General features: G+C 42.7%; 3 protein-coding genes across 4 annotated transcripts; 1 reads left to right on the plus strand and 2 right to left on the minus strand.

Moving 5' to 3' along the window:
- Nucleotides 1–311: 311 nt before the first annotated feature.
- Nucleotides 312–4,545, minus strand: LOC112266778 (forkhead box protein A2). Its single transcript, XM_024444568.2, has 2 exons — nucleotides 4,063–4,545; nucleotides 312–3,071 (listed from the first exon to the last, which is right to left on the minus strand). Exons 1-2 carry the CDS (start codon nucleotides 4,132–4,134, stop codon nucleotides 1,812–1,814), a joined length of 1,332 nt encoding a protein of 443 aa, XP_024300336.1. The 5' UTR covers nucleotides 4,135–4,545; the 3' UTR covers nucleotides 312–1,811.
- A 6,891-nt stretch (nucleotides 4,546–11,436) lies between these two features.
- Nucleotides 11,437–14,040, minus strand: LOC112266779 (interferon regulatory factor 2-binding protein 1). 2 transcript variants are annotated; one of them, XM_024444570.2, is made up of 2 exons: nucleotides 11,878–14,040; nucleotides 11,437–11,647 (listed from the first exon to the last, which is right to left on the minus strand). In XM_024444570.2, exon 1 carries the CDS (start codon nucleotides 13,797–13,799, stop codon nucleotides 11,898–11,900), a length of 1,902 nt encoding a protein of 633 aa, XP_024300338.2. In that variant the 5' UTR covers nucleotides 13,800–14,040; the 3' UTR covers nucleotides 11,437–11,647; nucleotides 11,878–11,897. The 2 variants fall into 2 exon arrangements, with proteins under 2 accessions (XP_024300338.2, XP_024300337.2); XM_024444569.2 differs by having other exon boundaries at nucleotides 11,437–11,650; nucleotides 11,878–14,037.
- Nucleotides 14,041–14,247: 207 nt separating this feature from the next.
- Nucleotides 14,248–15,971, plus strand: LOC112266780 (DNA-directed RNA polymerase I subunit RPA34). The gene is made up of 3 exons (XM_024444571.2): nucleotides 14,248–14,459; nucleotides 14,699–14,834; nucleotides 15,047–15,971. Exons 1-3 carry the CDS (start codon nucleotides 14,384–14,386, stop codon nucleotides 15,807–15,809), a joined length of 975 nt encoding a protein of 324 aa, XP_024300339.1. The 5' UTR covers nucleotides 14,248–14,383; the 3' UTR covers nucleotides 15,810–15,971.
- The last annotated feature ends 10,239 nt before the right edge of the window (nucleotides 15,972–26,210 follow it).

Here is a 26,210-nt window from a genome sequence, read left to right on the forward strand (position 1 = left end):
ATGATTCACTGGCCATCACAGTAAAGTAGTGTCTAGAAGCCTGGCCCAGTTTGTGTTGGGGCCAGAGGGCCAGCGTGAGTTCAACACTGTTTAGTCTAACCCACCCAAAAGTCACATACAAGAGTCATTTGGTAGGGAGCTGTTTCAACAACCCTATACAATTCAGCTGAACCTGTCCATCCTGCAGCAAGACCTACATCACAGAGCCTCTGTGTTACCATCCAATTGTAAATATAAACAAAATGAACATGGAAATGACATATAAGGATTTTGTCAAATAACATATACACCCATTTCATCAAGTCTATAGATAATTTCATGTATATATTTATTTCAACGGAACAGGCAACAATCGTGTTTCTCCCCCAAAGTTTAGCTTTTTAATAAGAAAAACATGAATAGTTCAAATCACAACATTCAAACCATAAACAACAACCTGACAATATATACAATATATAAGTCTGAAAAGCAAAATTGTTTAAATAGTATTTTTGAAACTAAAATACAAGAAATAAAAAAACAGCATTTCTGACCTGAAACTCATGGTTTATCTTTGAAAAAGTGTTCCTTCAGTGAAAATTCAGTTATCGGTCCTCCATTATCAAAACATCTTGAAAGGCACTTTGAGGATGAGGGTTGCGACATAAAGCTCAATGTTGCATTGACATCGTTACAGTGATCCAATTCTAGTTTGCCATTTGCAGTTAAAAAAAAGGGGTTATTATATACCATTGTTGTAACACACACTGGGCCTCCCCAGCTGTGTAAAATGGTGGGAAATCTCGTGCAAAGTACTGTATGTAAATGGTCCTATTAGTGCATTTCCATTCAACTCCTATCTTAGTAACGGACATACCATAGCTCCTCTCCCTCCTAACCATTGGTATGTTGTGTAATATAATGTGAAGCAATTCCAAAATATCCTATGCCCTGAAGAGCTGGGGAACAGCAGGCTCTCATTATTGATATTAAAAGGGGTCTCTGAAAATGTTTTAAAAAACAGACAAACAAAGCTGAAATTAGATTTACCACAGTTTCTTCCATTTTTAAACAGACGCCATCTTTTTTCTTTAAAAGGATACCCGGTAAAAGAATACAAGAAATGGCTCTCTTATCAGTAAAAACAACAGCCTTCCATCTCTTGTAAAAATGAACCGTGGCAGCTACATTTGTGTTTATGGATGGGTATTTGAAGAGATTAAAACAGCATATTAAAAATGGGAATGAAGCAATATGTTGTAAAACACAACAAGAATTCCCTGTAATGCAGTAACAACTGCCTCGAAGCAGTAACCTGAACCTTTTCTCACTCCCACAATCCCTCAAATTGTTTCATGTCACATTTGTTTTGTAACTTGTCAATACAGCACTGTACAAGATATATTAATTTTCTTCCCTTCATAAATAAATGCACAACTCCTTTCCCCCGCTCCATCTATTTACAATTTGTACAACCCAAGTAGTCCTGCTTGTCTGTTGAACAAACCAAAACCCAGTTTGAAGTAGTCTAAAAAAAGAGAAAAGCAAAAAAAAATGGCAAAGGGGAGACATGACTTCTGTGTGAATTTATGAATGTATCAGTTTTAAAGACCTTCTGATGAATAGGTGTCAATCCAGCACTGGGTTTTACCTTTGTCTTCGACTTCATGTAACTGCAGGGTTCCCCTTTTGAACTGTGTATCAGCACTGCTAAATGTTCTTTGGTCCCTATTGAGTAGCCCTTCAATGGCAGCCATCTTACATTTTGGGATTTCAAGGCTGCTAAAAGTCCTTGTCAGCACCACTTGGCTGTGGTCCAGAAGGCCTCCATGTTAGGAGGCATTGAGGACCGACCGGCTGTAGAGGGTTTGGTAGTAGGCCCCAGAGTCCATGGCCGAGGGTCCCGCGCTGTCGTAGATCTGCTTGGCTGCTATCGGAGAGGAGGAGGCGTAGCAATTGTAGGCCATCACCTGGTCCTGGTACGTCTTCAGATCCATCTTCTGCTCATTGGACATGAGGTTGGTGATGGAGAAGGGGTGATTGAAGTTGTAGTGGGGATCCATGGCCTTGAGAGGGTCATTCTGCAGGTCCAGATTATGCATGGTGCTGGGAAGGAGGTGGGGGCTGCCTCCCATGATCTGGGAGTGGAGGAGAGGGACGGAGGGGGAGATGGAGGAGGGCACGGAAGAGGGGATTTCCACCGGGGTGCTCTGGACGTGGGACTGGGGCTGTGGGGCGCAGTCCAGCTGGACCATGCTCCTCTGCTGTTGCTCCTCTGAGGAGGAACCAGGGTGGGAGTTGTCAGAGTGGGCCGAGTCAGCCCCCTCCGAGCCCCCCGCTGGGCTGTGCTCCTCCATCAGGCTGTCTCCATGGCTCCCCTTTCCAGAGCCTCCCTCCTGGGCCTTGCCAGACTTCTTCGCAGCCTTCTCTTGATCGATCTTGAAGCGCTTCTGGCGGCGCAGGTAGCAGCCGTTCTCAAACATGTTGCCTGAGTTGGGGTGCAGGGCCCAGTAGGAGCCCTTGCCGGGCTTGTCGGGCGAGCGGGCCACCTTGACGAAGCAGTCATTGAAGGACAGCGAGTGGCGGATGGAGTTCTGCCAGCGCTGTTGGTTCTCGCGGTAGTAGGGGAACAGGTCCATGATCCACTGGTAGATCTCGTTGAGGGTGAGCATCTTGCTGCCGGATTGCTGGATGGCCATGGTGATGAGGGAGATATAGGAGTATGGTGGCTTGGCGTGGGTCAGTGAGCGGCGGTATGGCTTGGGCACCTCCTTGGCCCGGTTGAGGGAGGTGGGAGAGGGGTAGCTCAATTGGCTCATGGGCTGGCCCATGTTCTGATAGTGGGAGAGGGAGCCCAGGGAAGGGGCTGGGGAGCCCAGCTGGGAGAGAGAGTTGGGGTTGAGGGATGAAGTCACCGGGGACATGTTCATATGGTTGGCCCCTCCGCCCATGGAGGCCAGTTGACTGTTGAGCCCAGAGCTGCCATAGCCCATGTTCATGGTGGCTGGAGAACAAGCTGGGTTCAGGTTGATGTAGCTGTTGATGGTGCTCATTGAGCTCATTGAATTCATGACACTGGGAGAGGAATACATCTGAAAACAAAACAGAAAAGAGTTGATTTAGTCATTTGGAAACAAAAAAATAGAGATATATAGGTTTAGACAACAAACAGTGTAATTGTATTTTTTGTCCAAAAGCCTGTACTAATGGAAAGCATAAACGGACAATGATACAACTGCTGAGAAAGGGACATTGATTTCACAAAGCATTGATAAACCTGAAAATGGGGAGAGAAAAAAAATACGACTCAACATAATAAACTGAAAATGCGCGTCCTGGATTCGTTCCATTTCATTTCGTAGTTATCCTACTACTAAGTACTACAAAACAACAGCAAATAAAACGAACTTTTAATGAAACGTTCCAAAATATCTGACCATAGGCTATCGGTGATATAATACGCGTAAAAAAGGATCACAGAGCCGTAAAATACACAATCATCTAAGTAACCTAATATTTATTTGAGAGCATATAATGTTGATTAAAGACAGGATTTCAGTTGCCTTTCATTTAATCACGAATTTCTTGAGGAAATGTATAGCTTATTTAAACTTTCGGAGGTAGCCAACGTTAACAAAATGAACTGCTAATTTAATTTCCGAGATGCGTTAACATTCACAATTTGCATATTTAAATAGTTTGGCCAATACGTGTTAGTAAACAGACTAGGGAATTGCACAAAAAAAAAGATGATAGATTTTATGTAAACAGGCTTCTAAATGTCACATTTACAATTTCAACAGGTCACACAATAGACAAATTGAGCCAAAGTATATCACATCAGTGTTGTATGTTGAATTGTAAAATTCTAACATTACTATATTAAAGATAAGAAATTGCAGCCACACGTGAAAATGGAGTGAAAAATATAAAAATAAATCCAGTTGTGTTCGTAAAATACTGAGCTTTCGATTCAATAACTTAATTTTAAGAAACTCTAGAATAGACTTTAAATAAACATATATCCAGCATCCACACACACATAGCCCATATGGTAAACTTATATAGAAAAAATGTTCTTACCTCACTGGCTTCGCTGTAGAAGGCATTCCACTCTGGCAGTTCATGAGACTCCATCTTCACCGAGCTCAACATCCCAAATACAACTTTTTATAGTAAGAAACTATATTTGAGCGAATGAGACTGCAAATCCTTGTTTGAGTTTATAATAGCTTTGAGTCTGCTCAAAATTCAGGACACCGGCAAAAAATAGTACAATTTAAATCCAAGATAACGAAAGAGTTCCACTGACTAGATAGAAGGCTAGAATAAAAAAAATAAAAAACAATGCTTCTTCGGTCTATGAGTAGGTCTTCAGTTAAATGTCAATATTTATTCGTTGATTTATCAATCATCCATCGTTTCATAATCAAGAGTAACAGGTTATTTATATTAAGCTGACGTTCTCTTTGGGGAACGCTAGATCCGTATGAAGTCCGCAGAATGCTCCGGTGCAACCCCCGATCCGTGCGAGTCAATGTGCTATGGGCAAGTACAGTAAAAGTTGGACGTGCCTTCTTAAAAACGCAGGTAAGGTCCCGCCCCATAAGGGCATTTGAATATCGTCCAAGGCTATTTGAATATCGTAAAAAGACCTCTCTTGCCCCCTGGTGAGGGTGTATATTGGCCCGGGACAGACACATCCATCTCAATTGCAGCATGCATCCTCCACTTCTTGACGACAAACTGCTGCTTAAACCTCAAATGTGTCTGATTGTAGGCTATTTTCATAATTTATTTTACACCACAATTATAAAATCAAAACTAAATGTATGGCTTTCAATTATTAGAATATGCATTTATAAAGTATTGCTTCAAACTGAGTCGTCTTCTGAGTCGCCAATTGAAGTCAATCTGTAGCTCAATGGAAATTAAATTATTTTATTTGTCTCTCATTTTAATACACTTGACCATTGAAAAGATCAGCTCAATAGGTCAAGATCTGAAATGAAGACGACAACTCAAAGGATTTATTCCAGGCCTGGATGAGGTCTTGATGTAGTCAGAGGGTATAACCTCACGGGTTAAATTAATCAGTGGGAGGTCTGATTAGGGGAGCCCGAGGTGAATGACCAGTGGGAGAGCTGTTTTAATACCCCCGACTAAACATTTCTCTGGAGCTCTATCGGCTATATGGAGAATGATTAGTTGCTGGGGAAATTGACTTCTCAGAAGCACTTTGGTCCCCAACTCCCGTAGCCTAATGCTCTTCCTCGTTGTAGGCCTGCACAGTTTAAGTCCAATTGAACATTACAATGAACGAAACATTGAATTATTCATGTAGAATACAAGCTGTTGTCTGCAATAAGAGGGTTACATTTGAAGGTAAAATTAAGTGATGAAAATATTGGCAAACCAAAATAACGAAAAACAATAAATAATGTAGCCCTAATCCAATGTGTGTAGGCCTATCCTTGGCCTGATTCAGAATACACATCTCGTTGTCAGGCGCAGACAGTAAAATCTGAATGTCAATGCATTTCCTAATTGCCAATGAATGGAGCTGTAATTGATGCGCATAGGTGGTCGACAGGATTAGCTGAGGAAAGTGCTAAGGAAACACGCAGGAAGGACACGTCGTGTTTAGCGCAATAGGCAGAAATAGCTTACTCCGGGACACTTTGGTTTAAAAAAATAATTGAATGTATGAAAAACAACACAATTAATCAATAGTTTTAATACAACCGAATTCGTTCATTAATACATATTTTTGATTCAACATTAAGATCATGAGGACTAAGGAATGCATGATCTCTATTAGGCCTATTGGTCTTAACACTTCCAACGATTTGCGCCCGTTTGCAAAATGTTGTCAGGTCGATTAACACATTCAATGAGATCAATCAAACGTATTTATAAAGCCCTTTTTACATCAGGCGATGTCACATGGCGGTCTGTAATGATAGTAATTAAGCTATACAGAACAATTATTTCCTGACCAAGTATATGATTAAAGTCGGCTATAAGAAGAAACAAGTTTGAGCACTGCTTTGAACAAGTATATTTAGGCATGGGCCAACATTTTATTTAATTGTTTCCCAAGGCCAAATAAATAGCTATGCGATATTGTTTTGAATCGAAGGCCAGCTATTTCGATAGATATAGATAACCCGTCCAATGATTCTACTACATTATGGAGAGCTTTGGAGGAAGATGCTGTGCGGGCTGTACTGCATTTGAGTAATGAGTAGACAAAACTACTTCCTCATTAATCCTTTGACTTTACAAGGTCTATTCCCCCAACACACATCCCTACATCCTCCTGCAGGTCGGCCGCTTCTAATGCCAATGTGACAGTAGATCGTTCATTAACACCGTAATAATTAGCTAGCAATAGCTGAGTTGACATTAATAGAAGAAGACAGAGATTTCAATATGCTTTCTAGTGGGGGGAAGATGTGACTTGAGATTCGCCCTCTACAATATCTTGGTAGGCGGCGTTTTTCAATTAGGCTAACCTTTATGTGGGTGGGTTTTAAGAAGTGTAGGCCGACAGTAAAATACATAGAGAAACAAAGGTTCCCATCATTACATAACAGAACCTATTATCTAAGTGAAATTATGGCTGATGTCAAATACGACGCCATCTAATTGATAAACCGGTAACTGGCCATTTCCCTCCAATATAGGGAAATCTAAACATTGGAAAATGAAGTGCCCTCCTGGTAGACTACAAGAAAAGTGGGCAGTAGTTCACAACACATTTTTAAAGTCAAGATCTGCACAGGTTAAAGTCCGCCATCTACTGGACATAGCAAGACAATGAACATCGAGCGTACCTTTGCAACACAGTATAAAACCGTGGCAGTATTTATATTTTAATTTTATTTATGCTTCAAATTTGTCGTCAATTACGTAGAAGCTTCATGAAAAATAACGAATCAAAAGTGACATTTACACCCAATGAAGAAAAACAATATATACAGTACCAGTCAAAAGTTGACACACCTACTCATTCAAGGGTTTCTCTTTATTTAAAAAAACTGTTTTCTAAATTGTAGAATAATAGTGAAGACATCAAAACTATGAACACATGGAATCATTTAGTAACCAAAAAAAGTGTTAAACAAATAAAAATTGAGATTTTTCAATGTAGCTACCCTTTGCCTTGACAGCTTTACACACTCTTGGCATTCTCTCAACCAGCTGTATGAGGTAGTCACCTGGAATGCTTTTCCAACAGTCTTGGAGTTCCCACATATGCTGAGCACTTGTTAGCTGCTTTTCCTTCACGCTGCAGTCCAACTCATACCAAACCATCTCAATTGGGTTGAGGTTGGGTGGAAACCAGGTAATCTGATGCAGCTCTCCATCACTCTCCTTCTTGGTCAAATAGCCCTTACACAGCCTGGAGGTGTGTTTTGGGTCATTGTCCTGTTGAAAAACAAATGATAGTCCCACTAAGCGCAAACCAGATGGGATGGCGTATCACTGCAGAATGCTCTGGTAGCCATGCTAGCTAAGTGTGCCTAGAATTCTAAATAAATCACAGACAGTGTCACCAGCAAAGCACCTCGACACCATCTCATCTCCTCCTTCATGCTTCACAGTGGGAACCACACATGCGGAGATCATCTGTTCAACTACTCTGCGTCTCACAAAGACATGGCGGTTGGAACCAAAAATTGCAAATTTAGACCAAAGGACAGATTTACACTGGTCGAATGTCCATTGCTCGTGTTTCTTGGCCCTAGCAAGTCTCTTCTTATTGGTGTCCTTGAGCAGCAATTTGACCATGAAGGCCTGATTCACCCAGTCTCCTCTGAACAGTTGATGTTGAGAGGATGGTAACTCTAATGAACTTATCCTCACAACACAACTGATGGGCTCAAACACATTAAGAAGTAAAGAAATTCCACAAATTAACTTTTAACAAGGCACACCTGTTAATTTAAATGCATTCCAAGAGATTACCCCATGAAGCTGAATGAAAGAATGCCAAGTGTGCAAAGCTGTCAAGGCAAAGGGTGACTACTTTGAAGTATCTCAAATATATTTTGATTCGTTTAACACTTTTTTGGTTACTACATGATTCCATGTGTTATTTCATAGTTTGGATGTCTTCACTGTCTACAATGTAGAAAATAGTCAAATAAAGGAAAAACCATGAATGAGCAGGTCTGTCCAAACTTTTGACTAGTACTGTATATGAAATGAAATTGAAAGTTGCATGAACAATTAAAAAGGGACACCCAGTCCTATAGCCGACATTCACGGTTTTATTTTATTTTATTTAACTATACAAGTCAGTTAAGAACAAATTCTCATTTACAATGACAGCCTAGGAACAGTGCGTTAACTGCCTCGTTCAGGGGCAGAACGACAGATTTTTACCTTGTCAGTTCAGGGATTCGATCTAGCAACCTGCAGTTACTGGCCCAACGCTCTAACCACTAGGCTACCTGCCGCCCAGAGTAGGTTTCCATTTTTAAATAACAAAAAAATAAGGGCAGAAATAGGCTAGTGTCAAGTAGAAATAGAGTTGGAATATACAAGCTTTAACCTTGAACTGTGTTGAGATAAGCAACTCAACGGGAGTCCATGGCAGACAGGACCATAATAATAGAAAGGCAAGACAATCAATCCAAGACAATCTTTACTAATTTAGGGGCCAAATACAAAATACTCCTATTTTGTATGATTATTTATTTATTTTTATTTTTTTTACAAGTGCTTTCAGACAGAGGAAGCCATTAAATGCACCTTTTTAAAATGTATTTTTTAATTTAGCTAGGCAAGTCAGTTATGAACAAATTCTTATTTACAATGACGGCCTACCTCGGGCCAACACTGGGCCAATTGTGCGCTGCCCTATGGGATTCCCAATCTCTTGAGGAAAGTTGGATGAACATAGTGCTTTTGTAGGAAATTCATTTTTTTGTTGTGAGGGCTACATTTGACTTACCGTATTTTAGATAACTAAGAGGCCTAATTTTAGTACTACATACACTTTCAGATACAGCTACTAGTGTACAGTATACATTCATGCCAATGTGATCAGCAATGGCTTGATGTCTTGTCCTCATTCAATTTCATATTTACACATGCACATGGTAAGGTATTGATTGGCACCAGCTTTGCAAATTGATAATTAAATGAATATATTAATTTTGGTGACGAACATCAAGGTTACGGAAAACCTGACAGAGAAGTATTTTGATATACATGTATATATTATATTTTAAACAATTCAAAGAGTTAAGTTCATTGGTAAAACAGAGCATAAAACAGGGATTTTATAGAACTTTTAAAAAAATAATCAAGAGGATCACATGAAAAACTTGAATCGCAGTCAATATAGAAAAAAACCTTTGACTTTACAGAGTAAATTCCTTTAAATTAAACATCATAAAGTACACAATATTAGTTTAATCTCTACAACTTCAGTTAACAGAACCTATAACTATCCTAACAAGAACCATTTCACCCACTATTTCCCTGGCACATATTGAAATAATAAAGTCATTTAACACAAAAATAGTAAGATTACAGAAAGTCTACAACCCCCTTGAACTTTTTTTTCACATTTTGTTACATTACAAAGTTGGATTCACTTTTTTTTTTCAACAATCTACAAAAAATACTGTAATATAATGTCAAAGTACATTATTATTATTTTTAAGACAAATTCAAAATCAAACACTAATATACCTTGATTGGTTAAGTATTCACCCCCTGAGTCAATGCATGTTAGAATCACCTTTGGCAGCGATTATGAGTCTCTTGAGTAAGTCTCAAAAGAGCTTTCCACACATGTATTGTGGAATATTTGCCCATTATTCTTTTCAAAATTCTTCAAGCTCTGTCAAGGTGTTTGGGATCATGGCTAGACAGCCATTTTCAAGTCTTGCCATAGATTTTCAAGCAGATTTAAGTCAAAACTGCAAATTGGCCACTCAGGAACATTCACTGTCTTCTTGGTTAACAACTCCAGTTTAGATTTGACTTTGTGTTGTAGGTTATTGTCCTTCTGAAAGGTGAATTTCTCTCCCAGTGTCTGGTGTACAAGCAGACTGAAGCAGGTTTTCCTCAAGATTTTGCCTGTGCTTAGCTCCATCCCGTTTCTTTTCATCCTGAAAACCTCCCCAGTCTTTGCCTATGTCAAGCTTCTGAACTAATTTAGACTCGCCTAAATAAAGGAGGTGAATAATTATGCAACATTGAATAACAGTGAATAATTATTTTTGTTATTTCATTTGTAAAACATTTTCACAATGTTCTTTTCACTTTGACATTACGGAGTATTTTGTGTTGATCCATTTTTACAATGAAATCTATTGCAATCCTACTTTGTAACACAACAAAATGTGAAGAAAGTTCAAGGGGGTGTAGAATTTCTATAGGCACTGTAAATCTACTTTAACATGAATCTATCTTTGGTTTCTACGCACGTGTATAGGCTACACAAGCAGTATTGTATCAAAACTATAGATTGCACATCTATTACCATCGAGAGAGATTGTCTTACATTCAGTATAAAATAGAGAGGTATCCATCCCACTTCTTACATGCTGGATAAAGCATCTTTGTTGGGCACTATGAAAGCCATCTTATTGTATCGTGTAGCACTGAAAGTCCCCGTTTCTGTCTTATAAATCGATGGCGACATACATTAACTGCTGGTTTGAGGTTTCAGCAAAGAGCAAACAATTAGCTCCGTAACAGTAAAAAGTCAGTTTTATGTAAAGGGCAAATGTGACGCAGAACAAACTCCCCAAAAAATGGTCACAAGAGGAACAGTCCAAGTCTATACGTTGCTGGAAGGTTTAGGGAAGTCATCAGTCTTTCTCAATGCCACTCAGAGATCTATTAGAAAGATGTTCCACGAAACAGAAAAGACCTAAAATCAACTATAAACAGGACAGATTTATTTTATTTAACCTTTATTGAACTAGGCAAGTCAGTTAAGAACAAATTCTTATTTTACAATGACGGCCTACCCTGGCCAAACCCGGACGACGCTGGGCCAATTGCGCGCTGCCCTATGGGACTCCCAATCGGCCGGTTGTGATACAGCCTGGGATCGAACCAGGGTTTGTAGTGACGCCCCTTAGACCGCTGCGCCACTCGGAAGCCCTAGATGAAGTGCATACTTCCCAACCATGATCCACTGGTTTATAAAGTCAGTGACTAATACTAATAAGTTGATGTTTGAGGGACAAAGGGGTGAATTAGGTATTAGAGGTGAGCAAGGGCTGGGGGTATGGTCACCCTCTATCCAACCAGACAGTGGTGTGGTAGTGTAAGGCCTGCCCCATGGAGGTAGAGGTGTATCATGATTGGCTGCGAGGTGGGGAGAATCTGGTGGATTGTCGTGGTGATTGGCTGTGGGGTGGGGAAACCTGGTGGATTGCCGTGGTGATTGGCTGTGGGGTGGGGAAACCTGGTGGATTGCCGTGGTGATTGGCTGTGGGGTGGGCAAACCTGGTGGATTGCCGTGGTGATTGGCTGTGGGGTGGGGAAACCTGGTGGATTGTCGTGGTGATTGGCTGTGGGGTGGGGAAACCTGGTGGATTGTCGTGGTGGTTGGCTGTGAAGTGGCGAGAACCTGTTGAGATTGTCGTTATCTGCAGGCACCAAGCTGCTGCTCCACTCAGGCGTCAACAGCCTTCTGTCCAGACAGACATCACATAAACAAACAGATTAACCATATTCGGTGGCTAATCATATTCGGTGACAATTATACTACATATCATATATTATACTCTATCATAAAGCACGTCACAAACACTAAATTAGCCTATGGCCTAGCTACATAGAGAATACTTTGGCCTAAAAAGACTGATTCCAAGACAACAAATTCAAAGGAAATCAAGATGTAGTGAAATTGCATCTTACAGTCAGGTGTCCCAGAGGATTTAGGGGTCGCGCTCCTTCTTCACCTTGACGTCTCCAGCCAGGATGGTAGTGACCTCTCCCTGCATGAAGGCCCAGGGCACGTTGGAGCCTACCAGGGGACACCTCTCTCCACTGGGGCAAAACATCTCGCTGCCGGCCCCCTGGCTCCGGATAAAGTCTCTGGTGCAAGGGAAGCAGAATTTATGGGCCGCAACAGACGGGCACTGGACAAAGTGAGTATCCTCCAAGCGCTCGTGGCAGATGGTGCAGCAGAGAGGGGGACCAGAGGAGCCGGAGGGGTCCCCTGCTCCCTGGTCCGAGGCCCCAGCCAGGGGGAGAGCTGCCGTGGTGCCCCCTGTAGAGTTGCTAGCTCCCTGGGGTTCCCCGTTCCTGGAGGCCAGGTGGCGCTGCTGCCCTGCAGGGCAGGCTGCCATGGGGCTGCTGCTGCTTTGTCTCACTGCCAAGGAGGAGTGGCCCAGGCCTCCACCACCACTACTGCTGCTGCTGCTAGGGGCTTCTCTGGGTGACTGACCAGCGGCTGCACCCGCGTTGTCAGCCACGCTCATCAGTGCTGTGATGGGGGAGGGGTCGCTGCTGTGGGAGTGGGAGGCCGAGCCCTCCTGGTGAGGAGGTGGCTGGCTAGTGCTGGGTAGGGAGGAGGCAGCTAGGTGGATAGCCATGCCCGGGTACATCCCCATGGGCCAGTGCTGCCGGAGCTGCTCCTCTGTGGTCACTACCTCTCCACCCTGGAGCTCTGGGGAAGCCTTCCTCCGGCGCAGGCGGGCTGGTGGTGCCGAGCGGGCCATGTGACACAGCGCTGTGGGCAGCATGGAGCAGCTGGTGTCCAGGTAGGGCTGGGGGAGAACGTCAGGGCCGGGGGTGTCCTTAAAGGCCCGTACCGAATCACTCAGTAGCTCAGAGAGCAGTCGCCAGTCCCCCGCGCCATGCCTTTTCTCGTACTCCACATACTTCAGGCCCAAGTTGATCACCTTGTTCCCAGAGTCTTTCTGGCTGTCGTGGAACATCTGCTTGACCAGCGCCGCCAAGCTGGAGAACATATACCCCGAGCCGCACGGGTACTCTGCAAAGATTTTCAGCTCAAAGTCCAGCGTCAGCTTGGCATCGAAGGCAAAGATCCGCCCCAGCAGGCTGTGGTCCTTCTTGAAGCGCACGTTGAAGGGGGTGCAGCCGGAGAGGGTGAGCAGGGCCCCTCGTACAGCCTTGGGTCGGCCGGCCCAGTCATCTGCTCGGTTCCGTACACTCTCTGACAGCTCGGCCAGAGCCTCTGCGTTCCTCTGCTTCTCCCTCAGCTCCTTCTCAAACTCAGGGCTCAGGAAGGAGGCCACACCCATGCCCATGCTCAGCTGCCTCTTGGTGATCTCGTTCAGCATGGGGGCAGAGAGGGTGAGGGGGGTTCCCCCGACTCTGGTATTTAAACCGGGCACAGCTGCTAGCAACCCGTGCGGAGCCCCCACAAGGCCTTGTGTCATTAAATTGGGTGGAACGGTACACACCATGGGTCGTCTGGCGTTGTTAGGGCTCTGTCCACTGACATCATGTTGTGGGCCCCCGTCATCGATTCTGTGCAGACCATTGGGGAGCCGTGCTGGGGCTCCGTAGTCCCCTCTACCCCTTTCAAAGCGTTCAGGAGGTGGCCTACCACCCTCCATAGGTCCATCTCTTCCACCTGGGCCATGTTTGGTGGGCTGTGGACCCGGGGATCTGTCACCCTGCATACCATGAGTTATTTTCAAATGCCTGGCCGTCTCTATGAGGAATTCAATACGGTCTGCCCCTTCATAATTCACACAGCCTCGGCAGACAGTCTCGCTAAAGTCCCAGATCATAGCCCATGGCATCTTAGGCAAATCGCAAAGGTAACAGCACCACTGCCGCCTTGAAGACGACTGGGAGGAGGACATATTTGATAGGCCCTCTTATCTTTCTGGCTTTCTGAGGTCCAGGTTAAACAGATTTAGCTTTCAATAGTACAGGAACAATCGCCGCTTCTGTTACTCCTCAAATACCCCCAAAAATATATATGATACACTTTTTTTTGTAAATGAACACACAAAAAATAGTGTTTACCCCCTTTCGGTCGCCTGCGCCCAAGAAGTGTTTCTACTAGAAGACTGTCTTTGCTGGAACTTACACAACTCCGTGATAATGATGCATTCTGGGATTTATTGTTTTCGTTCTGCGAGGGCCTTCGTGAGTACGTGCCTTGTGAATAGCATCAGTTGCGTCTAAAATGCGAATATAGACTGCACACAGACCAATGTTTACGAAAAGTTATCATATGGATATTAATTAACACTGTATGTAAAATAATATATATTTACAAAGGAACCGACATGCGCAACTCACGCAGCCCAGATCCTCGCGAACCGAGCTAGCTAGTGTATCCAGGTCAAAGGTTACTTTTTTTTAACAACACATGTTCTTGCACCCATGCGCATTTAGTTGGACTAAGTTACATTTCACATTTTAGCAGTACACAGAGGTCATGTCAAACGATGTATCTTCGTCAAGTGATGAGGCAAGTGACACCGAGGAGGTTCCGCAAAAACGGAGAAAGCAGGGTAAGTTTTTTCTAGCTTAAATAACGTTAGCTAGCTATCTAGCTAATGTTAGCCACTACAATCAAGTTCATCAAAGCTGTCTGCTAGGTATCTAGTAAATCCTGTTAGGAATCAAAATTAGGGATGCTGCAATGGGCAGACAGCATTGTGTATTATATGGCGAATTCCAAAACAAACACACAGATTACGTTCACTTCGCTAGCTAGCTATCTAGCTAATAACTATGTTTATCCCTTCAGCTTCAAGGTATCAGTGTCCAGCTGATTTTGTGGCATTTGCCCACAAACCCTGTGCCAGTACCCTCATCGAAAGGGTTTGTGAGGACAACACAGAATTATGGCTCATCAAAGCTCCCAGCAGTTTCAACCCGGACAGGTAGGCTATCCTTCTTTCCATTTATATGAATTATCATAGAAGTGTCATGATTCACTTCTAATAACAGACAGAGATATCTAACAAGGTCCTCAGAATTTCTCTGTCAGTTATTAGAAGTGAGACACCATCCACTTCCATTGCTTTACACCCACATGGTCTATATCTGGTGTGCGTAACCTCTTAACATACTGTAATCTCTCTCTCCCCCACAGTTTCAGCAGTCTGAAGATGCCTCTGTCTGGGCTGCAAACCATGCAGGCCCCTGCCCAGCAGTCGTGTAGTGGTGGGAACATCAGGCAGATCTACAGCGTGCTGGGTGGGCCCTCTGGTGCTGCGGACCTCCATCTCCTCACCAGTCACCCCCAGACGCTCGACTTGGTGGTCTGTGCCCCGGCCTTCAGCGGGCTCCTCAACATCTGTGAGAGCTACGGTGACTGCAGCACCAACCAGACCCCCATTGCCATCCCAGCCACCCCAGCCCCCACTGTGCCCCCGGGGCTCCGCCAGCGCTTCCAGCCTTTCGGAAGCAGGACCCCCACCCTCTCCAGACTGATGGAGGATACACCGGATACTCCGCTGCCGTCTACACCAGAGACGCCTCTCAGGGTCACACTGGACCCGGGGGAGGAGAGGAAGAGCAAGAAGAAAAAGAAGAAAGACAAACTTATAAAGACAGAGGAGATGGAGGAGGGGGTCAGGGTGAAGCAGGAGCTGCTAGAGATGACTCACAGCCCAGAGGAGCCATATAAACTTCCTGGGCAGGAAGCTGAGCTCTCAGAAGAGAAGAGGAAGAAGAAGAAGAAAAAGAAGGATAAGGACAGGGGAGAGGTGGAGGACACTGTATATTCATCTTTTAATGTAATTAAAAAAGAGGTGGAAGTTAAAGTTGAACCAATGGACAGTTCCTATGGTGAAGTTGAAGATTCTGGAAAAAGGAAGAAAAAGGTGAAGAAAAACAGGCATGATGATGACTAGTCTGTTGTTTTTTTGTGGTAATCTGGCTTTGTGAAGTTATAATAATAATAATAGTATCATTCAATTAAGCAGTTCAACAAATAATTCTTATGCTACTGTACTGTCATTTGGATTTTTGGGGGGAAATTTGATCATCTAATAAAGCCGAGACGATAACACATACTGGAGTGTACAGACTTGTGCCTCTATTCACACGAAACAAAAATATAAACGCAACATGTAAAGTGTTGGTTTCATGAGCTGAAATAAAATATCCCTGAAATTTTCCATACTCACAAAAAGCGTATTTCTCTCATTCTGTGCACAACTTTGTTTACATCCCTGTTAGTGAGCATTTCACCTTTGTCCAGATAATCCATCCACCTGACAGGTATGGCATATCAAGAAGCTGATTAAACAGCATGATCATTACATGGGTGCACCTTGTGCTGGGGACAATAAAAAGCCACTCTAAAATGTGCTGTTTTGTCACAACACAATGCAAGTATTGAGGGAGTGTGCAATTGACATGATAACTGCGGGAATTGAATGTTAATTTCTCTACCATAACCTGCCTTCAACATTGTTTTAGAGAATTTGGCAGTACGTCCAACCGGCCTCACCATGTGTTACCACGCCAGCCCAGGACCTCCACATCTGGCTTCTTCACATGCGGGATCTAAGACAAGCCACCCGGACAGCTGATGAAACTGGGTTTGCACAACCGAAGAATTTCTGCACAAACTGTCATAAACCGTCTCAGGGAAGCTCATCTGCTTGCTCATCGTCCTCACTAGGGTCTTGACATAACTGTAGTTAGGAGTTATAACCGACTTCAATGGACAAATGCTCACTTTCAATGGCCGCTGGAGAAGTGTGCCCTTCACGGATGATTCACTGTTTCGACTGTACCGGGCAGATGGCTTGTATGGCGTTATGTGAGCAAGCGGTTTGCTGATGTCAACGTTGTGAACAGAGTGCCCCATAGTGGCGGTGGGGTTATGGTATGGGAAGGTGTAAATTAAGGAAGATGAACACAGTTGCCTTTTATCAATGGCAATTTGAATGCACAGAGATACCGTGACTAGAACCTGAGGCCCATTGTCGTGGCATTCATCCGCCACCATCACCTCATGTTTCAGCATGATATTGCATGGCCCCATGTTGCAAGGGTATGTACACAATTCCTGGAAGCTGAAAATGTCCTAGTTCTTCCTTGGCCTATATACTCACCAGGCATGTCACCCATTAAGCATGTTTGGGATGCTCTGGATCAACATGTTCAACAGCGTGCTCCAGTTCACGCCAATATCCAGCTACTTCGCACAGCCATTGAATAGGAGTGGGACAACATTCCACAGGCCACAATTAACCGCCTGATCAACTCTATGCGAAGAAGATGTGTCGCTCTGCATGAGGCAAATGTTGGTCACACCAGATACTGACTGGTTTTCTGATCCACGCCCCTACCTTTTGTTTTAAGTTATCTGTTACCAACAGATGCATATCTGTATTCCCAGTCATATGAAATACATAGATTAGGGCCTAAGGAATTTATTTAAATTCACTGATTTCCTTATATGAACTGTAACTCAGTCAAATCTTTGAAATTGTTGAATGTTGCATTTATATCTTTGTTCAGTGTAGTTAATTTATCCTCAATGCTACCATTAACTATTGATTCTGCTGCAGTCCTGCAGTACTCTGGCTCCACAGGCAGATAGCGCTGTGGTACAGTGGTTCTTCCCTGGTTACCGGACACAGATTCAGTGGGTTGCCTCTCTGCCGGCTCTCACTCTGCACTGGAGTGTGGTCCTGTTTTCTAATGAGTTCAGAGACACCTCTTGTGCTATCTGACTCAATGTCTGTACTTTCCTCCCACTACACTACATGTATGCATCACTTACTCACTGCAAGGCTGTGGCAGAGCCGCTTTTCCCTCTCTTTTCAGACACATTATTGTATTTTTGAAGGTTGCATTTGGTTGGTTTGATGTTGTGAGTAAATTACGCATTGTGAACAAAATATTGTTGAATATCCATAAAACATAAAACACATTTTTAAAAATGGTATAAAAGGTTATGTTTTTTAAAAACTTTTAAAAACTATTTTGTTCCTGAATAACTAAAAAACTTGCATGGAAATTCTAATCAGAATTATTTTTTCATTCTTGCTGCTCAGAGAGTATCTCGAAGACAACAGCTGCAATTTTGTAGCTCTGGTATGGAGAGAATAGAACTTTGATGTTGGATCTTATGCGATATTTCTATGTATTCACACATTGCACGTCTCACAGACACGTGCAATGTGTGTCTGTGTGTGTGTGTGTTAGGGATCTGCTTCAGGTATGGTGCTGCAGATAACTTGGCTCCTAGCTAGTGGGTTACACAACAGGTCAACAGCAGAACATTGACTCCTGTTCTGTGGGTGCCTCTTACACCACCACTGCCCACCTTTGCTGTCTCACTGGCTAACAGATTTAACCATGACTGGTTATTTGTCCGTTTCCATTTGATCCACTTGAGGAGAGCAGTCGTTGTCCTCCAGCAACAAACCATTCTGGTGCTTGTGTCTTCCTCCACATTGTGCACACGGTCATTAGTGTTCAGTGGATTAGCCATAGGGTCACCAGGTCAAGTCACAGCTGGGACAATGAGGCCCTCAAGTGAAGCACCTGAACGTGAAACAGAATTCTAGTAGAATTCTTAGTATGTTCCCCTCTATCTCTATGCGTTGATGTATTGTTTCATGGGGATGGTTTTGCTATATGCGCTGCAGGTAGCTTGAACAGTAATTGCTGTCTGGTGAAGCAGATTAATAATTGAATGCAGTCTGAAGTTAAGATACAACGTGTCCAGACTGCAGAGCAGGATTGGGCCTTGTGCGCCCCAACCGATGCAAATGATAAGATTTGAGGGGAGGGAGAGGGGAGCGACTAGTGGGGGTAATGCATTGGAGAACCAATCTCGCCGGCTGTACCCACCCCCTCCTTCTCTTCCCCCCTCTTCCCTCGTCCCTCCCCATCACTGCAGCGATTCCCTCTCCCCCTCTCCGTCTCCCTCTGTAGTGCTCTCCTTTTCAACCAGCGCTCTCTAGCCAGCCTGCTGCAATGTGAGGGTTTCCATGGCAACGCAGACCTGCCAAGGACCATGGTGCTCTGCTCTGTGGCAATGGAGAGAGAGAGAGAGAAAGCGGGAGAGGGGTTCGGCTCATCAATGTATTATACGTGAGCTCCACCACTTTGGGCATGCTAAGATTGGTGTCTCGGAAAGCTGCAGTCCCCCTCTGCTTTGCTCTCTGTCCTTTTCTTTCCAAGCCCATAACACTCAGCATTTGACAGGGATTAAAGTGCATGGATCGATGCAGAGAGAAATGGTCCATTGGTTTAAGGATGACAGTGAAATTGGTCTGTGTCGCTAAATGTAATGAGAATTGGCATTGCGTTCTGGCGTTGTTTGCCCTTGGATGAATAAGTGCCTCCCTGACATTGCTTTGGCTGCAGGAGAGCGCCTCCAAAACAAGTCCTACCACACCAGCAACTTCATTGCATACTAATGCCTTAATATGACGCACACTCAGCCCTCCCATTCAAAGAGCTGAAATATGTCATTGAACCGAACAGGCTGAGGCCGCCTCTGCAATCTGGGAAGAAACACAATACAGAAGTACGTCATCTTTAAAAGTGTTGAATACACATTGTGCTCAGAATGAGAAGACGTACTGTCAATGGAGACTAACCTTGTACCGTTGATCAGGTGGACGAGGGTTTGGGAAGCTGTCGCTGATGATGTTTGGGGTCTTTTCTTCTCCTGGGCTTCATGTTGATTTGAATGGGCTCCTCTTGTCTACTTCTTTTCTGTTGAATGTTACTTGAAGAACTGAACACCATGAACGTGCTGTGCCTATTGGTGCTTGAGGGAAAAGCATTCAGCACAAATGGCTATCTAATGTAGATAAGCGTGTAGATAATTGATGATTGTAGATAAAGTGATTGAAAAGCAATGTATTTACTTTTGATATTAGCCATTCAAATGAACAAAACTTCAATGGGGAATGGTCTGCACTGAGGAAAATCTGTTGCTATGCACTAAGTCAAGTCAGACATATGCTATGAAAGCAGCCCGAGCTGTCTTTGCAGCCAGTCTCCATGACAACCTCAATGCTATTTCCCTCATTGTTGTCTTGGACCAGCGTTAGACATCCTGAAAGCGTTTCTTGGACCCTAATTCGTAAAAGCCTGGATGTCCTTCTATGGGCTTGCATGTATTCTTAGTCGTTATTCCCAGGTGGCAGTGTAGACTTTTGGAGGAACAAGACAGCAGAGAGAGACAGCAGTCCCCTCGGGGAGAGACAAGTCCTTGCTTTGACCTTCACAGTAGCAGGGAAGAAGGAGCAGTGAGCAGTTCAAACATCCCCGTAGCCCATACACTGGAGACTAAGACTCCTAAGAATCAACCTTGGTGATACTACATTGTCTGCATGCTGTGCCGTGCCACTAAACACTGTGGCATTAGCCATATAATACTGAAGATCATTCCCTCCTTCACTCCAACATATGAACTTCAACTAGTTCCATGTCAGTGGCGTTTAAACATTTGTCATTTAATTGTATTCACACGTATGGTATGGAATGGAATGTGTATATGTACTGTACACCCTAAGACACATTATGGCATAGAATATACCTAATATTGGTGGGATGTTAAAACATTCAGTAAATATTGAATATGGACAGTAATGCGGGTTACTTTTGTTCGAGAATGACGTCATTGACTTCAATGCAGTGAAATAGATCACATAACTACAGTCAATTGTAACCGTAATTCCTCATTAATTCAGAGTGGACTGCACAGCTGATCTGTCTGTGCAGCTGGACAAGCTGTGCAGGTTAAGTGCTTTGCTCAAGGGCAGAGCAGCACTATCTCCTCCTGGGACTTCACAAGGACCAGATGACACCATACCTTAGTGAGTCCTTAATAATGTATCAACTCACTGTCTCTAAATGCAGTCTGACTGGCATCATTTGCGATCTTTCAAGACTTCATAGTATCTCATTTAACAGAAGGAATCAAACAAACATTGTTAGCAGAAATGTGTGCAATACTATTTAATGTACCACTTCATACAGTTGAAGTCGAAAGTTTACATACACCTTAGCCAAATACATGTAAACTCAGTTTTTCACAATTCCTGGCATTTAATCCAAGTAAATATTCCCTGTTTTAGGCCAGTTAGGATCACCACTTTATTTTAAGAATGTGAAATGTCAGAATAATAGTAGAGAGAATGATTTATTTCAGCTGTTATTTCTTTCATTACATTCCCAGTGGTTCAGAAGTTTACGTACACTCAATTAGTATTTGGTAGCATTGCTTTTAAATTGTTTAACTTGGGTCAAATGTTTCGGGTAGCCTTCCACAAGCTTCCCACAATAATTTGGGTGAATTTTTGCCAATTCCTCCTGACAGAACTGGTGTAACTGAGTCAGGTTTGTAGGCCTCCTTGCTCGCACACGATTTTCAGTTCTGCCCACAAATATTCTATATGGTTGAGGTCAGGGCTTTGTGATGGCCACTCCAATACCTTGACTTCGCTGTCCTTAAGCCATTTTGCCATAACTTTGGAAGTATGCTTGGGGTCATTGTCCATTTGGAAGACCCATTTGCGACCAAGCTTTAACTTTAACTGATGTCTTGAGATGTTGCTTCAATATATACATATAATTTTCCTTGCTCATGATGCAATCTATTTTGTGAAGTGCACCAGTCCCTCCTGCAGCAAAGCACCCCCACAACATGATGCTGCCACCCACGTGCTTCACGGTTGGGATGGTGTTCTTCGGCTTGCAAGCCTCCCCCTTTTTCCTCCGAACATAACGATGGTCACTATGGCCAAACAGTTTGATTTTTGTTTCATCAGACCATAGAACATTTCTCCAAATAGTATGATCTTTGTCCCCATGTGCAATTACAAACCGTGGTCTCGCTTTTTTATGGCGGTTTGGAGCAGTGGCTTCTTCCTTGCTGAGCAGCCTTTCAGGTTATGTCGATATAGGACTCGTTTTACTGTGGATATAGATACTTTACCTGTTTCCTCCAGCATCTTCACAAGGTCCTTTGCTGTTGTTCTGGGATTGATTTGCACTTTTCGCACCAAAGTACATTAATCTCTAGGAGACAGAACGCATCTCCTTCCCGAGCGGTATGACGCCTGCGTGGTCCCATGGTGTTTATACTTTCGTACTATTGTTTGTACAGATGAACGTGGTATCTTCAGGCATTTGTAAATTGCTCCCATTGATGAACCAGACTTGTGGAGGTCTAGAATTTTTTCTGAGGTCTTGGATGATTTCTTTTGATTTTCCCATGATGCCAAGCAAAGAGGCACTGAGCTTGAAGGTAGGCCTTGAAATACATCCACAGGTACACCTCCAATTGACTCAAATTATGTCAATTAGCCTATCAGAAGCTTCTAAAGTCATGACATAATTTTCAGGAATTTTCCCAGCTCTTTAAAGGCATAGTGAATTTAGTGTATGTAAACTTCTGACCCACTGGAATTGTGATACAGTGAATTATAAATGAAATAATCTGTCTGTAAACAATTGTTGAAAAAATGACTTGTGTCATGCACAAAGTAGATGTCCTAACCGACTTGCCAAAACTATAGTTTGTTAAGAAGACATTTGTGGAGTGGTTGAAAAACGAGTCTGACTCCAACCTAAGTGTATGTAAACTTCCGACTTCAACTGTATATAGCCCTACAAAAGGATTGTCTATTTTGCACAACATCCTTATTTTTAGCAGTGTAGCTAATTCAACCTTGTATAAATTGTCATACCAACACAATGTGTTTTAGTAGTGGATGAGATTTGTTTGTGTGTGTGTGCTGTGGACAGTTTTGTCTCTCTGTGTGGCCTGGGGGACCGTCGTTTTGTCAGAGGCCAGGTTTCAGGGGCCAGGGCGCTGGATGAGGAGCACGTAACCTGTCGAAGAGGGCCACCGCTGACCCTGCCAACCCTGCTGTGCACCCATCTGCCGCTGGGCAGCAATATGCCCACACGGCTCCATCTGTCCAGTACCCCCCCCACACACTTACATGTCTTCACCCACCGTCTCCATTTTTTTTTTAGGGGTGAACTAGATAAATGGGGATGCAGCGGAGGAAAATGGGTCACGGGTGCTTTGTATACCTCCTCCATGTGTATGGTTTAACCTTCAAGTACTTGCTGCTGTCGCTGGAACTGTGGACAGGCATTTTATATGACTCAAAGTGGAAATCCTGACGTGTGATCCAATTACAAATATGGCAGAGGCTTTTTCCCCCCTGCCATTTTCAGTATTACAGTATGCATGCAGCTTGAGCCAGAGTTTTTGGTTCAGAATAGTATCAAATTAGAGTTAAGTGGGTCAAGATTGCAGTAGGCTAATTTCCTTCCTTAAATAATCACTGATTAGTCCTGGATATTAACACATTAGTGGTCCTACAATCAGAGAGTACTCCATGCATGTTAGTATGATAGTAGAAAAAAATGTATCTAGGCTGAAACTGGACTTCCTCCCATTATGAGTTCTCAGAAAGCAGGCTCAATAATCTGAGTTATGTAAAACAGGATTATGTCTACTGCAAGTATTGCATAAATACCCCTGTCATTCTAAATTATCTGTGTGGTGTTCATCCATTATTTTGTAATACAAAGGTGACCCTTCAATCCTCAGCCTTAAAAGTCAGTTTAGTTGACAATTTATCTATTTTGATAAGTGATTTTTCTGCCAGATGTCGATTGTCTAACCGTTATGTGTTGTCTTGGTCTTTGGGAGGAATAAATAGCAGACGTTTCGTTTTCCTGCCCATTTTATCTGATTAGATTAGTCTGACTTACTGAATGGCCATAAAGCCTGTAATAACTCGGAGGGGTTCAGTCCAAAAGGGATAGTATCAAGGTCATTAATCCACTATTCATTGTGTACTACTTAATGTGTCTAGTCTACGACCTTCCCCAGTTGGATAATGTCTTACCTTTTGTACTTTCTTCAACCTTTACCTTCTTGTCCCCTGTGTTCCTCTGTATAACCATTCTCGGACTCCTAACCCCTGTTCTTCCCCTGTGTGCCTGCTCAAGGCTAAAGTAGCAGCTCCTTACCCATCAGCTCACGGGGTAAAATCCACAACTGCCTCCGTCTGTCTCAAACTGGGCCAAGTTATTTGGATCTCCCCTGGCTTCTCCCTTATGGTTCGTTGGCATGTTGCAGAATCTTCCATCTCCGGCCGCCTAAGTGTCAGGCCAGGGCTCCTTAGAAAGGTCAAATATGTTTGTGTTTCCCGCGGCCTGAAAAAGACTAATGTGTGCCTTTAGGGTTAAAGCCATCCTTGGAATGTCTCTGGGTGGCGGGTGTACAGTATAAGTCTGTAGCAAGACAGGAAGTCAGGCGTCAGGTGATGAGTGGTCGGTTGGTGTCAAAGGACTTTGAATTTCACCATGCAGTCTGTATCGACCAGTGTAGAGTACCTACGAGTACCCTGATGTCTCTGTAAGGAAATCACAGTGTTGCACCTCTGTGATCGATTAGCAAGCCCTGGCTGGAACTCATTAACCATAAGCAAATGGGTGAGTCAGTGTACGTTTAATATACCTGTCTGCCTTGTTTTGTAATTGTTCAAATGAGCTGTATAACACAAATTGCTGGGACAATGACTATACATGGCACAGCTATGGTTGATAATCAATTATGTGAGCATTTAGTAAGAGTACAGTATGCAGTTCCCTTGGGATAATGTAATGAAGTGAAGTATCATTTACAAAGACAGTTCAGGACCATACAAACATTAACTATTGAAAAGCTATTGTAAAGACGGAAATGAATGATGGCATTGTCGCATCCCTCTAACAAATTAAAATGTTTTAGTTGCCCCCCCCCACCCAAAAAACATTTATGCAAACCCACCCACAACCCACCCAGGCTCAGAATTCTATTGGTATGCTGTACTGTCACCCACTTCATTTCCCTGTAGGATCATGTTGATACTAACCACACAGAGACAGTTCACATATAGGATATTGGAATAATACAGCAGGAACTGCTTAGGCTTCCCTTGTATACCGTAGAAAATGTATTTATTAAAGCATATGCTCGAGAACTGAAAACAACAACTGCAAGATTGCAGAACATATCATGTACCATAAAATTGATAAAGGAATCACTGTACACGCTACAGTGTTTTAAAATCACAGCTTTTGCATCGCAATTTAAACGTCATTATTCTAACTTGTATGTATACACATAATAATCAAACATTAATTACATTTAAAGTACTTTTTGGAATAGTTAAGAATGTAATGTGTTTCTTATTTTAAACATAGTCTGTAATGTTGGTTAGAAATATCACAACAGCAACAGCAACAACAACAAAAATAAACATACAAAAACGTACAATCATTATTCAGTATTTTGCTTATCTGACTGGCATAAATTATTAAATCAATTTGATTTAAAGAGAATGATAAACCAGATGGAATAAATACAGATTTTGGTCTGTATAATAAATGTTCTGAAATATAATCTATAAACTGGCCGTGAAGCAAAGTACCATAATTATAAGATCATTGGCTACACCTGTCATTGCATAGGCCCCGCCCTCATACACATTTAACTACCTGTGGAACAGCCTATTACACTAACAGGCTAGTAAGTTCAATGCCTATGTAATGTAAAGTGTTGCCAAAGGACAATAGGCAGTTTCCACTTTAGTTGCTTAGGATGTTGGAATCATTTTTGCATTGTTGCTAGTCAAATATGGACAGCTCTTGTACCAGTGCAGATGGCAAGTTTAAGTGGGAGAGGTCCGTTGAGGTTTTCTTCAACCTTGGGGTTTGTTGTAGCTCAGTGGTTTTAAGCTCATTTCCAGGTCCAGGAATTTGATATCACTTTCTTAATGATGGATACTTGTTAAATGCATAGAAGGTACATGCAAATGCTAGACAGCAACAATTGAATGCTGAAAAACAAGTGTGGATTTAGTTACAAGATTTCAGTCTTATGACAGTCTACAATTTGTATCTTCCTCAATCAAAGACAAAGTATTAGTTTCCTAGACAAACATGCAATAAGTAGATGAAAACATTCAAGAAATAACCCAAACATTGACCTGAGTCCTTGTAAAAATGCGAAAATTTCGTTATAACTGTTAGAACACAAACTTGGTCTTACGCTGGCAGTCGAAATACAAATTGCATTCTGTTTGTCAAAAATATACATTCCAATTTCAAATGTAATTAAATTACAAATAATCTCCTTTATCAGCCAATACTTTAAAATCTGATGTAGTCTATAATTAAACATTTGTCTTCCCTAATTTTTATACAAAATATTGCATTAAAAATACATTTATCTATTGATTCAAGCAGAGGTAGGGTGTAATTGT

The sequence above is a fragment of the Oncorhynchus tshawytscha genome, linkage group LG14 (genome assembly GCF_018296145.1).
Source record: "Oncorhynchus tshawytscha isolate Ot180627B linkage group LG14, Otsh_v2.0, whole genome shotgun sequence".
NCBI lineage: Eukaryota > Metazoa > Chordata > Actinopteri > Salmoniformes > Salmonidae > Oncorhynchus > Oncorhynchus tshawytscha.

Excerpts from the sequence above, each read along its gene's own strand:
- LOC112266779 (XM_024444570.2), bottom strand. The coding sequence starts at position 13,799 with ATGTCCTCCTCCCAGTCGTCTTCAAGGCGGCAGTGGTGCTGTTACCTT.
- LOC112266778 (XM_024444568.2), bottom strand. The coding sequence starts at position 4,134 with ATGTTGAGCTCGGTGAAGATGGAGTCTCATGAACTGCCAGAGTGGAAT. Across the intron at positions 3,072-4,062 it reads TCTACAGCGAAGCCAGTGAG|ATGTATTCCTCTCCCAGTGT; the intron begins GTAAGAACATTT and ends TTTTGTTTTCAG.
- LOC112266780 (XM_024444571.2), top strand. The coding sequence starts at position 14,384 with ATGTCAAACGATGTATCTTCGTCAAGTGATGAGGCAAGTGACACCGAG. Across the intron at positions 14,460-14,698 it reads GCAAAAACGGAGAAAGCAGG|CTTCAAGGTATCAGTGTCCA; the intron begins GTAAGTTTTTTC and ends TTATCCCTTCAG. Across the intron at positions 14,835-15,046 it reads AGCAGTTTCAACCCGGACAG|TTTCAGCAGTCTGAAGATGC; the intron begins GTAGGCTATCCT and ends TCTCCCCCACAG.